Raw genomic sequence first — 14,238 nt, forward strand, 5'->3', positions numbered from 1 at the left:
GTTTTGAACCGCTAAAGGCTTCTGATTGGAAAAAGAAAAATTAAAAAATGGAAGCTTTATTTACCCACAATATAAAACTCAATATAAAAATGGAAGTATTTGAACCAGCCTATAACTATTCTTTAACCCTCGTCCTACGGGTCAAACTGAACCATTTTAAAGTGAGAAAATTCTCATGTCCACATTTTCAACGTTTTTAGGAAATTTTTGAAATTTTTTTGGTGGAAAAAAAAATGTTAATGTTAAGAACATTCACCAAAAAAACAAAATCCAGCGAAATTTGCTGGATTGTGGTTAATTTTTGGGATAATGTTCTTAAAGAAAATATTAGAGGTTTTACTGATATATATGTAATCACTAGATATTTTAAGGATTTTTTGGAAGATTTTTACTCATTTTTTGAAAAATATTTACAAGAATTTTCTCACCAAATTTGGGGAATTTTTTAAAATAAAACTTTTAAAGGAAACTTTTAAGGAATTATTGGAATTTTCTTAGTGAAGGTTTTGTGAATTTTCTGAAATTTGGGGAATTTTTCTTGCTGAATTTTTGGATTGCTTTCAGACAAAGAAACTATATTTTGGTGCCTGTAAATGAGGACAACAGGAGGGTTAATATTTTACAGTTGTACAGGCAGGTGCAACTGTTTTTATTGTGTTTTTACTGTCTTACTTGTTTTTTGTACTTTTTAAAAACAACATTTCCTTTAATTTGCTTTATTGTTTGCTTATTGTGAATGCTTGTGTAAGCTGCTGCATAAGTTGAGTTTTTGGATTTACAGCAGTCTGACCTTCATGAATTCATGTAGAAATTGCTGATTTCTTACCTTGATATGGGCTCTGAGATAAATACGAATGAAAGTTGGGGTTATGGCTGCATCAGAAAAACCTAAAAAATCAACTCACTGCAGGAGCATTGCTTTGGAACAGCAGCTCAAGACTGCAGAAGTTAGTAAAAATTATACAAATAAGCACTGCAGCGCTTCATCTGGACTCTAGCAGTGACACTGGATGGCATGGTTGTTCTTAATAAATGGGCAAATCCCTGGATAATAGTGACAACCAAACTTATTTATTATAAAAACAACACAGATTCCAGTGAGGCACAATCATCAGTTAATCTGATAATGTATAAAAGCATCAGTCAATACGCAAAGCGGACACAGATCTCCAAACACGAGGGGCTGCGTTTTGTTCTCAGTCTGCAGTAAAGATCCTGGCAGCGATGTCGTCCAGCAGCCAGTCCACTCCAGCTAACAGGTTCTCTCCTGTGACTGCGCTGCAGCCGATGATGCACCAGTGATGACTTTTGATCTCATCCAGAGCCAACGCCTGCAGGAAAACACAGCAGAGCATCTCGTGTGAGGACGTGATATAATAAAGCGGCATTACAGAAATACTTTAACCCTCGTGTCGTCCTGCAGGTCGAATATTTACAAGAATTTTCTTGCCAAATTTGGGGGATTTTTTTTTTTTTTTTAAATAAAACTTTTAAGGGAAACTTTTAAGGAATTACTGTAATTTTACTGAAGGCTTGGCGAGTTTTCAGAAATTTGGGGAATTTTTTTTGCTGAATTTTTGGATTTTTTTCAGACAAGGAAACAATATTTTTTGGTGCCCGTAAATGAGGACAACATGAGGGTTAACAGAAGTATTGTTAAGTGAGTGCAGAGCTCACCTCTCTAATTGCCTCTTTGGACAGAGCTCCTGGTAAGTCCTGCTTGTTGGCAAACACCAGCAGCGTTGCACCAGCTAACCTCTGCAGAGGATATAGAACAGTGCATGTTATGAGAAAAAACACATTTAATCATACAGTATTAGAACCACTTCAAAGCCGCTGCAATCCCATCAAATACTACACCCACGTCCTTCAAAAAGTCCCCACTAAACCCTTTGTGCCTCCTGTGAGTGGGACTGTTGTTTACCTCCTCCAGCAGCAGAGCACTGAGCTCCTGCCTGCAGTCCTCCAGTCGGAGTCTGTCTGCGCTGTCCACCACCCAAACCAGCCCGTCTGTGCTCTCAAAGTAGTTCCTCCAGTAGGAACGAAGCGACTTCTGTCCACCCACGTCCCAAATATTTAGTTTAAACCTACAGAACCACAGAAAAAACACAAGCAGTGTGGGGTAAAAGTGTAAATGTACGGCCTGATAATCAGATCAAAAAATATTGTTTCCTTGTCTGACTGAAAAAAAAATCCCACTAATTTCTGAAAATTTGCAAAACTTTCAGGAAGAAAATTCCAGTAATTCCTAAAAGTTTCCGTTAAATGTCTATTTAAAAAAAAATCCCCCAAATTTGGCAAGAAAATTCTTGTAAATATTTTCAAAAAAATTGTAAAAATCTTCCAAAAACAATCCTAAAAATATCTAGTGATTACATTTATATATCAGTAAAACTTGTAATATTTTCTTTAAGAATATTCATCAAAAAATCAACCAAAATGCAGAGAATTTCGCTGGATTTTGGTTGATTTTTTGTGAATGTTCTTAAACATTTTTAACATTTCTTTTTTTCCACCAAAAAATGTTCAAACATTTCCCAAAAATGCTGAAAATGTGGACATCAGAAGTTTCACTGTGATAATAGATTTTTTTCTCCCACATTTTCAAACTTTAAAATGGGTCGATTTTGACCGGGCTAAGAGAAAAAGCACTTTCGTGATGGAGCTGTTTGTGTTGCGTAGAAGAAGAAGCTCTTCTTCGCCTGTACTGATGCAGGTCGGAGCTAAACGTTACCCTCGGTGCTCCAGAGTTTTTATGTTGAAGCCCAGAGTGGGAGAAATGGTGCTCACGTCTTCTCCGTTAAACTTCTTCAAGATGGTCGTTTTCCCTGCGTTGTCCAAACCTCTGCACGACTCGGGTCAAAGAAAAACGCATGACTTCACAGCGGACAGGTAACTTACTCACCTAGTGCTAAGTAGAAGCTAACATGCTAACAGCCCGTTGCAACAGAAAACACGCTGTACGAGCACACAGCCGTTATCCCGTCTTAATTTCTAACCACACGTAGAGATATAAATCGCTGTTTGCAGTTCAAGTGGATGTATAATGATGCTACAACGTTAAAATGCTACTTTTCTGTGGCTAAGCTAGCACCGTTCACTGAAAGGATACAGCATCAGTAGCCTCATCTCCCGCTCCTTCTGTTTCATTTTCTTCAAGATTGTCAGCAAACCCATCGCGGCGCTTTCACTCTAAACTGTTAATCTAAAAAATATGTATATTACTGCTTTTTTAGGATTTCATGTTGATTAAATTTAGCTTCCACAAGCGGCATTGCGATTCAGGAAGAAGCCGCAGTGCTAATCCCGCCCCACGCAACCACCGATTGGTGTGTGTAGTTACAAAAGAGCGTTGATTGGTTAATGGAGATTGTTGCGAGTCGCTGATTGGTCAGTGGGTGTTTTAAGGTGTGGTCGTGCTGCAGTCTAGTGCAGTTCCGCAGTGTGTCTGTTGTGGGAGTTACGTCTGCTTGTCATACCCATAGACTGTATAATAAAATAAATAATGTATTATACAGTCTATGGCCATACCTTTTTCTTAGTGAACTGTACTGATCTATTACAAAAATGCTAATGAATACCAATTATATAATAGTACAGTTAATATCCATCCATCCATTATCTATACACCGCTTAATCCTCACTCGGGTCGCGGGGGGGGCTGGAGTCTATCCCAGCTGACTCGGGCGAAGGCAGGGGACACCCTAGACAGGTCGCCAGTCTGTCGCAGGGCTACATATATAGACAAACAATCACTCTCACATTCACACCTACGGGCAATTTAGAGTAATCAATTAACCTCAGCATATTTTTGGACTGTGGGAGGAAGCCGGAGTACCCGGAGAAAACCCACGCATGCACAGGGAGAACATGCAAACTCCATGCAGAAAGATCCCGGGAAAGCCGGGACGCGAACCAGGGACCTTCTTGCTGCAAGGCAAAAGTGCTAACCACTACGCCACTGTGCAGCCCTTAGTACAGTTAATATAATTTGCATATTATACAGACTAGAAAACTTCACTCACATGTCTTTAGATTCAGTGAATTCATGTTTTTCAGCATTTATCGTGAATTACACTGCAGCCAGCAGTGATGGAGGAAACATTCAAAACCTTGTTTAAGTAAAAGTGTATGAGTATTATATGTAAAATGTAATTAATGTATGAAAAGGTGCGCATTGTGCTGTTCAGTGTTTTTCGTCAGTGCTGTACTATTATATATGATGTATTTAGGTTAATATTGCTGCTGCATTTGTTGCAGTTTACTCCCACTTTACTTACTGCTAGCTACCTTATATACTGTTGGGTTGTTTAGCCTATAGCAGTGCATCAAATCCGTTAGGTAAAAATGTTTGTATATGTGTTATTTAAATAGTTTCTATATCTTAAAGCATTTACAAATATAAATAACTCAAAAAGGAGTGCCTAGTCTTTTAGTTTGTCACAGAAATCTGGAAATACATGCATTTCATTGGAAAAGAAAAGTATGAAAAAAATGTAATCTGAAGAGTTCTTAAACAAGACCATGTTCAGAATTATAAATACAATAAGTAATTTCATGATGAAATGTTTTATGGCTATCAGATTTTATGTTTATGTTCTGATATACAAGGTAAGACTAAAATAGTGTGTCATACATATGGATAACATATCAACATGTGGCCAAAAAGCACAGATGTGACCATTTTTGAGGCTGCAGAGGAAGAAGAAGGAGGTTGAGGATGTTTTCTCTGCTTTTTAGAGCTCAGAGCTGTAACTCTATGTAAATCTATTTTTACTGTGTAGTTTTGGATGACATTAGGCTCACAACCTGAACTTATTAATACATTTTACACTTAAAATGACAGGCAAAGTGACATGAGAATCGAAGGGTAAAAAATATGCTGTTAGGTACTTCTGATAAAAGTTGCAGATCGTAGTTTTTACACAATTGATTGTATTTTTTAAAAACAGTTTGCAGTTCTTTGACAAATTTTTCCTGCTTAAATTACAGATGATAAAATCACAGTACAAATTAGTATTTTTTCATCTAAAACTATTCACATAAGTTCATATATAAATAAATATAAAATATTCACATTATTAATTGTATGTTTGTTAATTTTTTATTTAGATTTTTATTATTTTATTTAGATTTTTTTAATTTATTAAATTTATGTATTTTTTTATTAAAATTGAATTTTTTAAACTTTCATTTTACAGATTTTCCCTGTTTTGCCAGATTCCAGTTAATATCTATTTTTTTTAAAGTATTGATTCACATGTTAACTGTATAAAACCAGGCCAAAACTGTAAATAATGACTATTTTTTTATAAAATTATAAATTTTATTAAAATTTTTGTATATTTTTACTGTATTAAATAATATAAGGATTTATAATTTTCCAGATATTTCCTATTATTTGAAAGGAAAACTAAGTATTTTAAGTATTGGAAAAAAGATAATTAATTTTTTAACCTTTATATATTTTCCTTGTTTTGTGAATTTACAGACAATGTCTAGTAGAATCAACAAAAAAGGTATTCATTTATGTGTTTTGTTTTTTTTTTTAAAAGACCAAAACTGTACATAGTGCCCGCATTGAAAAAAAAGTATGTTTTCAGTTAGTAAATAGAGTAGTACACCTTTTTAGTGTGTTTGAAAATGTTTTTAAAAATCCAAATTTTACAAATATTCATGATTATTTTCACAGTTTTAAAAAGGTTTTGAACATGACAGTTTTGAACATTTTGACAATTTTTTTCTGGTACCCATGCTGCCAGATGCTCACCCTTTTTAAATTCTCTTTCTCCTTTTTTAATGTTTTTTTTTGTTTGTTTTGTTTGTTTTTTACAGTGTAGTCAGTCGTCCTTTTAAGTCAAATCTGCTGATAGGATGAGAGTTTATAGTTTCTCTTTCATTCTATCCATATCAAACTATATATAATTTCCACTGACTGATCTTGGCAACCACACAGACTGGATCTCCTTGTAAAATCATGACTTCATGCAAATTTCCTCTTCTACTGAGAAGACATGAAGCTGGATGAATGGGACTTTGCGTGCCTAAAGTTGCATCATTAGTTGCTGAGAACTGCTAGAAGCTTTTGGCTAATGTTTTAGGACTGCTGTCACTAATTTCCTGGCAAAAAAAGCGCTTCAGAAATTCCCTGCACGTGTAGGAAGTGTTTTTCCCAATATGGTCATCCGTTCCGGGCCGTTTCTGAATGAGGGACTGACCTTCCCATCACTTTAGCGGTGATGCGTTCAGGTGCAATCGAAAAAATAGGTTGGCATTTAGCACCGTGACACATTTCCACTCTTTAAAGCAGCTTTAATGCGACTAGAAGCCTGTTGAATACTTGTGGGGCGTTGTAAGAAACCAGAAGACGTTAAAAAGGCGTTAAGACGATGGGTTTGTCGTCGTTGGAGCCGTTTGGAGACGCGTGCTGAGTGAAACTAACGTACTGCGCGTGAAGGTCGCGCAGCCGTTCCCAGATGCCTGTAGGTCAATTTAAAATAAAGAGAAACCGAAAGAAATTCGCTGGATGTTGCATCACGATCCGTCTAGTGCCAAAAAAAAACCTTCCTGCGTGTGTTAAAACCTCCAGACCAACCGGCTGCACAGCCACAACATCCAAGAGTCACCAAGCAACCACGGTAGTTTTCAGCAGCAACACACACTTTTATTCTCCTCCAGTTTAATCCGAGCTGCAGGCGGTTTGCGCGCCGGTTGAGCGGTTTAAATGACGACCTCCGGGCTGCACCTATGATCGATGACCGCCGGTTAGGAGGGAGCGGAGAGCCAGAGATGTCCCCTTTATTCATGGACACTGGCTGCGAGCCTAACAGCCCTGGATCCCCGTCAGCAGAGGAGTGCCCCAGCAACACTCTTGTATCGGTGAGTGCCAATCAATCAATAGATCTATGAGTATTTTAGTCAAAGAGCCTCCAGCTCACATCAGCTTCTTATCACAAGAGAAAATTGTGCCAAAAATGTTGATTAACCAATAAATAAATACAAATAAAATCGTGTTGCTATGGTAACGAGGCTGCAAATAAATTTTTAGATACTTTTAATTGATGTTTTTCTTTGTGGTTTGATTTTCAAATGCTCTACTATTTCTATTAAAATCAATCTCAATTTGGCATCTTAAGTGCATTTTAAGGCTCAATAATAAAATTAACATTATAGTTTGTTTTTTTAAATTGAGTATCAGTATGTCACCTTTATGTGTCCTGTTATGCTTTCACTTTAAATCTATTATTACATGCCGTCTCCCTTTTATTTTTTTTGTCAGCATAGGGTTAATAATTAATAATATATAATATATCAGTTACTTAAAAGTGGTTTAAGAAGACTGCAAAGCCAAAAAAAGTTGCACTTTATTTGTAACTTTCAAACATAGGCATGCATTTCTACTTTACAATAAAGAATGAAGGCTTCAGTCTGAATTCTTGATGGTTTTTCTTGTATTTTTCTAGTACTTTTTTTTGTTCTGGTTGTAGTGTAAAGAAAAGGTCCTCCATAACTTTGATGACATTTGTTTCTGCAAATCTGCCAAATGAACATCATGTTTTCATCACGTATGTCCTCTCATTGGGGGGAACTGTGCAGAAAAAAGTCACTTCCATGTCTGAACCCCATTTACTGCTCCTTAAACTCTGTCTTAACTTCCCATCATGCGCTACATCACTGCAAGTTCCTCTCAAATCAAGTCCAGCTCCGTTTGTGTCTTTATTGACCTGCTTATCATTTCCTCTCGTGTGATAAATTTGTCCTGTGATCTTGTGAACTTTGAAATCTTTTCAAAATGCAGCGCAACAATAACAACACGGAGACCGGGTATGCGCTGCGATTAACCCCACGTGATTGTGGGTAACTGTGTGTAATGTGTTTTTTTTGCAGGAGCGAGAATCGGAGAGGCAACAGGTGGGAAGCAGAGGGTCCAAAAGACGAGACAAGAACAGAGATGCAGCGAGAAAGAGCCGCAAGAAACAAACCGAGAGAGCCGACGAGCTGCATGAGGTTAAAACCAGTCATTCCTTATCTTTTCTTGCCCTTTGCCCTCCTACTTCCTTTTACTATTCCCCTCGAACAGTGTGTCTCCCTTTCAACTTGTGTGTAAGTGTGTGTGTTATGTGTAAGTGTAAGTGTGTGTGTTGTGTAATCTGGCAGCACAGTCAGAGCCATTTCTTGTAAATACTCTGCTTAGGAGAAGGACTCTCACTCCCTCTGGGTTGCCCTCCCCACTCGCCCTCCCTTTTCAGCTGCACCCACACACACACACACACACACACACACACACACACACACACACACACACACACACACACCCACACACACCACACACACACACACTCCCACACTCCCACTTCTGTTTTTCCATTACTACCTTCTTGTCTTTTTTTTTCTAGAGGGGCAAATTCCACAGGTAGCATCACATATGCACAGAAACACTCATGGATTATGCACTAATATATACTACACACACCCACACAGACACACACACACACACACACACACACACACACACACACACACACACATATGTAAATATCCGCCTTCTGAGTAGCCTCATAGCTAAATCCATTCGCCGTTATTTGAGTTTTTGAAGCTGAAAGGTGAAACAGCAGCAGAAACTTTATTAATTCTTCACACCTTCTGATGTGTCTTTGTGTTCTAATGCAGCCTTATTATTAACCTAAATGCTTTTCAACGTGCAAACAGTTTGGCCGTCGTGCACAGTTTCTACAATAACATCACTGTGAGCATGATGAATCCGGCTCAAGTCCAAGTTTAGTTTCCTCTGGAGAGTCACAATATTATTCTTCCTCCCTGCATATCGAGGGGATTATTACAGGGAGTTTTATAGGGAGTTTTCAATTTTTCAGGAGTTTTCAGGAGTTTTACCAGAAGCAAGGAGTTATCTGATGGCTTTAGTTAATTAAAAATAACTGAAAGCACACAGTTCTTCAGCCTATAAGTTGCCATAGATAAGGCCTGTATATTTTGTGTTGTGTTTTGTCTTTTGGGACTTTACACGTCTTATAAGCTTATTTTTTTCTTCAAATGAATTTCAAAATTGTGTTCATCCAAATTAGCAAAAGGCACAAAAGACAAATATTTTTAAAATGGCTATTTAGTTAGATTTAATTTGGCTCTCGTAGTGGAAGTGAAAGGAATTCCAACTTTTAAAACAATAACAGTTAGAAAATTCACCTGCATCACGTCTTTGCTGAAAAAAAGAGCCACACAACCCACATCCACTGAGCACTATGTGTACAGTTTCGCTCCTATTTCAGCTGTCTGTGAGATGCTCTCCTTCCTCACAAACTCCAATTCAACCTCATTTTTGCTCCCTTTTCAGCTCCGTTTCCAGTCTTTGTGCTAAGCTAAGCTAACTGACAGTCAGGACTGTCAGAACCTCCAAAAAACATTTTAAAGTTTCCCAACACATTTCTGTGCAGGACAAACTATAATTTCTTCCCCACTTTTATCACTAATCTGATTTCTTTTCCAATAAATGTAGCAAAGGTTTAAAGGAGATTTTCATGAATCTGTCACTTGTGAATTATTGCTTTCAGGCGTCGGCTATGATTCTGTGTTCTCCCTCATAAACTAAACCTTCAGTTTTCTGTGCCGCAAGCTAAGCTCAAGTTTTCTTTTAATAACAGTTAGTGTTATTTTCCTCTTACAGCATCCTACCTGTTAAAAGTGCTTGCATAAGTGTCTGCTTAGTGAATCGGTGTGCGTCCAGACTTTCACTTTCTCTTTCTGGCTTCTTTCAGTTCTTGTTTTCTTTTAGGTTGTGTTTGAAGAACCGTCGCTGCCCTGAAACAATATAATAAAAATCACAAGGTGTGTCAGCAGAGTCATGCATGACTCTGGTGCTTTCAGTGTGACTCCTAAACCTGTTGTGTGTTTGCTGAAGGGAAACGCTATTAATCTGGGCATTATTCAAGCCTGCACTCACTGTTATTGATGCTCAGAGGAGATGAATGCCGTCTGTTAGGGAGGATTACTGCACTGAAACTTAACAGTGTCGTAAAAGTTTAAAGCAAACCTCGACTTATAAATAGGCGCAGCTTTATCTTGAAATGTGTACAGCCACATTTTAACTCAATTAATCTCCTCTATTCTGCCCTGATCAGCAGGGAAACACCTTTTTTTGTCCTCTCCCCACCACCCACCCGCTCGTTTCGCACTGAACTTGCAGAGCTGTCACTGAACAGCATTATTTCACTTCTCCATCAGGGGTTCTGACTCTGACCACATATCATCCGCTGCACGACCTTTGTGGTTTCCATTAAAGCACTTGTAAAAACTCTTAAAGAAGCGTGTCATTAGTTTTGCTTTTATTACAGCACAAGTGGTGGGTGGGATGCGATCATGTTCGTTGTTTGACGAATGTGTTTAATCAGTTTTTATGGCTGATGGGTGCCTCTTTTGGGTAATAAAGATATACCTGACTCAACTTGATATTAACTCTTTGTCATTTGTGGCCCTTTTTTCTTTCCTCCCCGGTGTCTGACTTTTCTTTTTGCCTCCGTCTCCTCAGGAGCTCCAGCAGCTGGAGCGATCCAACGCCGCTCTTCATAAAGAGATCGCCACTTTGAGGAAACAACTCCACGAGTACGAGACTTCTCTGAAGCGTCATGAACCTCATTGCCTCCTCGGTGCCTCCTCAACAGACCGTCGGAGCAGCTCCAGCCCTCCAAAGGTCCCTGCAAAGGTTTCAAACTCCACTTTGGCTGCTGCTTCTTCACTTTCTACCTCTTTAACCTCCAGTCTGGGTCTTGCTACAACATCAGCCTCATCTGCCGGCACATCAGCTGAACCGGTGACTGTTCCTTACTCAGCCTCCTTCCTCGCACATTCGGCTCCTCACTCTTTGTTTAGCGACGCTGCTCAAATCACCTCGAGGCCGACAAATGCTGTCCCCAGCCTTTTGGCAAACTCTCCTGCCCGAAACATCCGTGAAACCTCTGCAGCTTCTTTCACAGTGGATGCATTTTTAACGAAACAAACTCCTTTTCCAGCTGCTTCACCATGCGCGGTGCCTCCTTACCCCCGTCTGCCCCAGCTTCATCCATGTCAGTTCAGTCCAAACAGATCAAGTCCTCCTGCTGCTGCCGCTCAGTCTCTCTCGGTTCCACCTCAGGCCAGTTTACAGCCCTCTCCAGCCCTTCCTTTCAGCCTGAATCCGAGTTATACTTCACCTTCTCCTGCGTCTCTGCTGTCTCTCCTCACCGTCCCCAGTCCTCTTAATGTTCTTCAAACTAAATCCAGTAGCACTGACAGAGCTCTTTCCCAACCTTCACCGCCCGATCTCGGCCCCGATCTCGGCCTCGATCTTTCTGAGCTCCTGGAAAACAACGATTGGATCCTAAGTGGGCCTCCTAGCACTACAGAATAGCCTTATATGTTGTGAGCAGCTTAACTGAACTATGGACACTACTTCAAGCTTGCAAATCAAAGTCACCAAATTCACCTGAGTTATATTATCTTTTTGCAGTATTTATAACAACAATTTAGGACTTTAGCACAAATATAAAGGCTGTTCAGCTTTCTGCTTCTTAAATTGATTCAAAAATACCCGATAGCATGTAAAAGTAGAACATTCTGTCCATTTCTTTAACGCCAAAACTCCATAAATGTGAACCGACAAAACGCTTTTTCACGAATGTATCAAAAATCAGTCTTAAATCAAAACCAGAGATGCTGCAAATCTGCCTCAGCACGCAAAACTCTGACTTGTTCTTTTTGACGGGGTGGAGTACTCACTTCCTCGCAGCTTCATGGAAATGTCATTAGGAGAAATTTCCATCCGTGCTGCGGTGTTAAAGACACGACGGTGCCAGAATTAATCATGCATCCTGGAACTGCTGCATATGTGCTTCAACTTCAAGAAACTTTACTCTTCTTCTATTTTTTTTTACCGTCATTTAAAATAAATAATGAAACGCAGACTCGCTCCTCACAAATTCTGCTACTGCTGTTAATTTATTTATAGCTTGCAATATTTCAACCCTACAAAAAATGCAAAAATGAGTCCGTTTGCTAATGTAGGTATTTAAATTATTGTTACAGAGCCTCTTCTTTTTAAATTCTCTCTGATCCATAGTGAAAGTGTTATGATGTTGTATTATGTACTACAATATCACTGTGTAGCTATCTTAGTCTGTAATGCGTTTAGTACAAACCATATGCAGCAGTTGTGTGTATGCACTGAATAATAAATGCGTAATGTAGAGCGAAATAGATGGATCAGGGGGAATGCAAAAAATAAATATTTCAAGGGAACTCAAACTTAAAAAAAAAAAAAAAAAAATCCCACCACGACCGTTCAAGGCTCTGTAAATTATTTATTTTCTGACATTTCAGATAATAAAGTAAAAAAAATTATAATACAGTTGCTTTATTTGTAGCCTCAAAATGCTACATTTTGCTTGTAATGTGGGTACCAAGCAGACAAACATCACATGTATCTGTTATTTTGTGGTAATTTGGTTCCTTCAACGTATTAAATACATACAGTTACGGCTTTGATTGAAACCAGATTGTAAATACATGGATTCATGCATTTGTGGTTAATTTTTAACAATAGTGTGAGTTTCGTGAGTCTCCTCTCTTAACTGAAGCTGTTTTTTTCATGCTGCCTGAGAGGAAGCAAACAGCAGAAACCAGCAGGTGACGAGGTTGTCAGGGGCAGCTTCGTTAAGGCTGATGACAGTGACAGCTAGTGGCTCACCGACATTCCTCACTCAAGGGAGTCTAAACCTATGATTTAAAAAAAAAAAAGCCCTAATTAGTGAATCGCTTATTGAGCATATGTCATGTGAGCTAATTTTTTCTTCCCTTTGACTTCATGTAATTGACAATAGGAGGACAAAGAGGCTGCTTAAGTCTTTTAGAGGAACTACTGCTGCGAGGAAATAGATAGTTTTATTTTTAAAGCTAGGAAATGCATCATGGTTGTATCAGAATGACGATTTTGATTGTTCAGATGATGATTTATGCAGATGACTTTGCTTTACATGTACAGGAATATATATATATATATATATATATATATATATATATATATATATATATATATATATATATATATATATATATATATATATATGCGACTCCTCTGATTTAGTGTGAGGCCTTTAGTTGTGTGACTGTTTGTATTTAACATGCATCAGATGATATATTTATGCAACAGGAAAAGCTACCTACAAATAAAAACATTTTGCTAAAGAGTTGCATTTTTGGTCAGTTTTTAATTTTGATCTAATTAAGGCTGAATGATGCAATTTGATATCAAAAATAAGTGATTATATTTGACATAATGTGATATGAGTGACATTCTTAGAAAAATTGTCGTTTTTTTACATCAGATTTGCTGCCACAGCCTGTTAGTTTGTGCTGTGTAGAGTTTCTTTGCTATATTTAATCAAGATTCTTCATTTAACGTTCAGCCTGCAAGGAGGCAGTGGTGATTTTTTTGGTCTGCGTCATACCTGGCATTGAACTACTTGTGGAGTTCAGTTCTGAGAGCAAGAATTGTGCAACAAAATCATTATAAAATCTGAAGAAATTATTGCTCTCATACTGAAAGACCACAATGTAAAAAAAAAAACAAGCTGTAAAAACTATTATTTACTATTCTGTAAATAATGGATAATTTTGTCTGAAAACTATAGTAATTTTAATAGTTTTTTAAAGTTAAAATACATTTTCTAGCCTTATTTTACGTGAGATTCTGAATTTTTTACTCCTACTGAAGGATATTTACATGTGTAAAAAAAATTACCCATTTTTATTCCATAATAATGATGATAGTTGTTTTTTTTTATTTTAAAGATTACCAGTGTTATGGATATTATGCACTGATGAAAACAAATTAATTCAACATTTTTGCTTTTGAAAACTCATTTAATTCTGCAAAATATATCTAATTTAACTATAAAGTTACAGCATCATTGCTTCTTTTTCTTTTAATTGTCCCCAATTGGATCAAACTTTAAAGATATATTAACACTACTACGCTTCATTTGAACCATATCCATTAAATAAGGAAAGGGGATATTTGTTAAATTATAGTGAATCTGTGAATGTATTTTACCAGCATTTTTATGTAAAAAAAAAAAAAAAAAAAAAAAAACTTTAAATAATCAAAATGTAATGGTTACTTAGTTATTTTTGTAGTTCTTTGGACATTTTGGTGTGTTTCAAAAACATTCTTTAAAATTGCAGTTCTCTAAA

The 14,238-nt window shown here is 37.5% G+C and overlaps 2 protein-coding genes across 3 annotated transcripts; one reads left to right on the top strand and one right to left on the bottom strand.

Annotated features, from left to right (window-relative positions):
* Positions 1-1,049: 1,049 nt before the first annotated feature.
* Positions 1,050-3,313, bottom strand: arl2 (ADP-ribosylation factor-like 2). The gene is made up of 5 exons (XM_023283262.3): positions 3,113-3,313; positions 2,735-2,845; positions 1,925-2,087; positions 1,678-1,758; positions 1,050-1,331 (listed from the first exon to the last, which is right to left on the bottom strand). Exons 1-5 carry the CDS (start codon positions 3,175-3,177, stop codon positions 1,197-1,199), a joined length of 555 nt encoding a protein of 184 aa, XP_023139030.1. The 5' UTR covers positions 3,178-3,313; the 3' UTR covers positions 1,050-1,196.
* On the top strand, positions 2,694-13,043 carry batf2 (basic leucine zipper ATF-like transcription factor 2). 2 transcript variants are annotated; one of them, XM_055007517.1, is made up of 4 exons: positions 2,694-2,892; positions 6,679-6,879; positions 7,888-8,007; positions 10,541-13,043. In XM_055007517.1, the coding sequence occupies exons 2-4, from the start codon at positions 6,748-6,750 to the stop codon at positions 11,396-11,398; spliced, it is 1,110 nt and encodes a 369-aa protein (XP_054863492.1). In that variant the 5' UTR covers positions 2,694-2,892; positions 6,679-6,747; the 3' UTR covers positions 11,399-13,043. The 2 variants fall into 2 exon arrangements, with proteins under 2 accessions (XP_054863492.1, XP_023139027.1); XM_023283259.3 differs by lacking the exon at positions 2,694-2,892 and having other exon boundaries at positions 5,427-6,879.
* The last annotated feature ends 1,195 nt before the right edge of the window (positions 13,044-14,238 follow it).

The sequence above is a fragment of the Amphiprion ocellaris genome, chromosome 23 (assembly GCF_022539595.1).
Source record: "Amphiprion ocellaris isolate individual 3 ecotype Okinawa chromosome 23, ASM2253959v1, whole genome shotgun sequence".
NCBI lineage: Eukaryota > Metazoa > Chordata > Actinopteri > Pomacentridae > Amphiprion > Amphiprion ocellaris.

Bases quoted from the DNA above. Each gene is read 5' to 3' on its own strand.
- batf2 (XM_055007517.1), top strand. From the start codon at position 6,748: ATGATCGATGACCGCCGGTTAGGAGGGAGCGGAGAGCCAGAGATGTCC. The intron at 6,880-7,887 runs GTGAGTGCCAAT...TTTTTTTTGCAG, and splicing joins CCAGCAACACTCTTGTATCG to GAGCGAGAATCGGAGAGGCA. The intron at 8,008-10,540 runs GTTAAAACCAGT...CCGTCTCCTCAG, and splicing joins GAGCCGACGAGCTGCATGAG to GAGCTCCAGCAGCTGGAGCG.
- arl2 (XM_023283262.3), bottom strand. From the start codon at position 3,177: ATGGGTTTGCTGACAATCTTGAAGAAAATGAAACAGAAGGAGCGGGAG. The intron at 2,088-2,734 runs GTAACGTTTAGC...GTGGTTCTGTAG, and splicing joins AAAACTCTGGAGCACCGAGG to GTTTAAACTAAATATTTGGG. The intron at 1,332-1,677 runs GTGAGCTCTGCA...GTTTTCCTGCAG, and splicing joins CCAAAGAGGCAATTAGAGAG to GCGTTGGCTCTGGATGAGAT.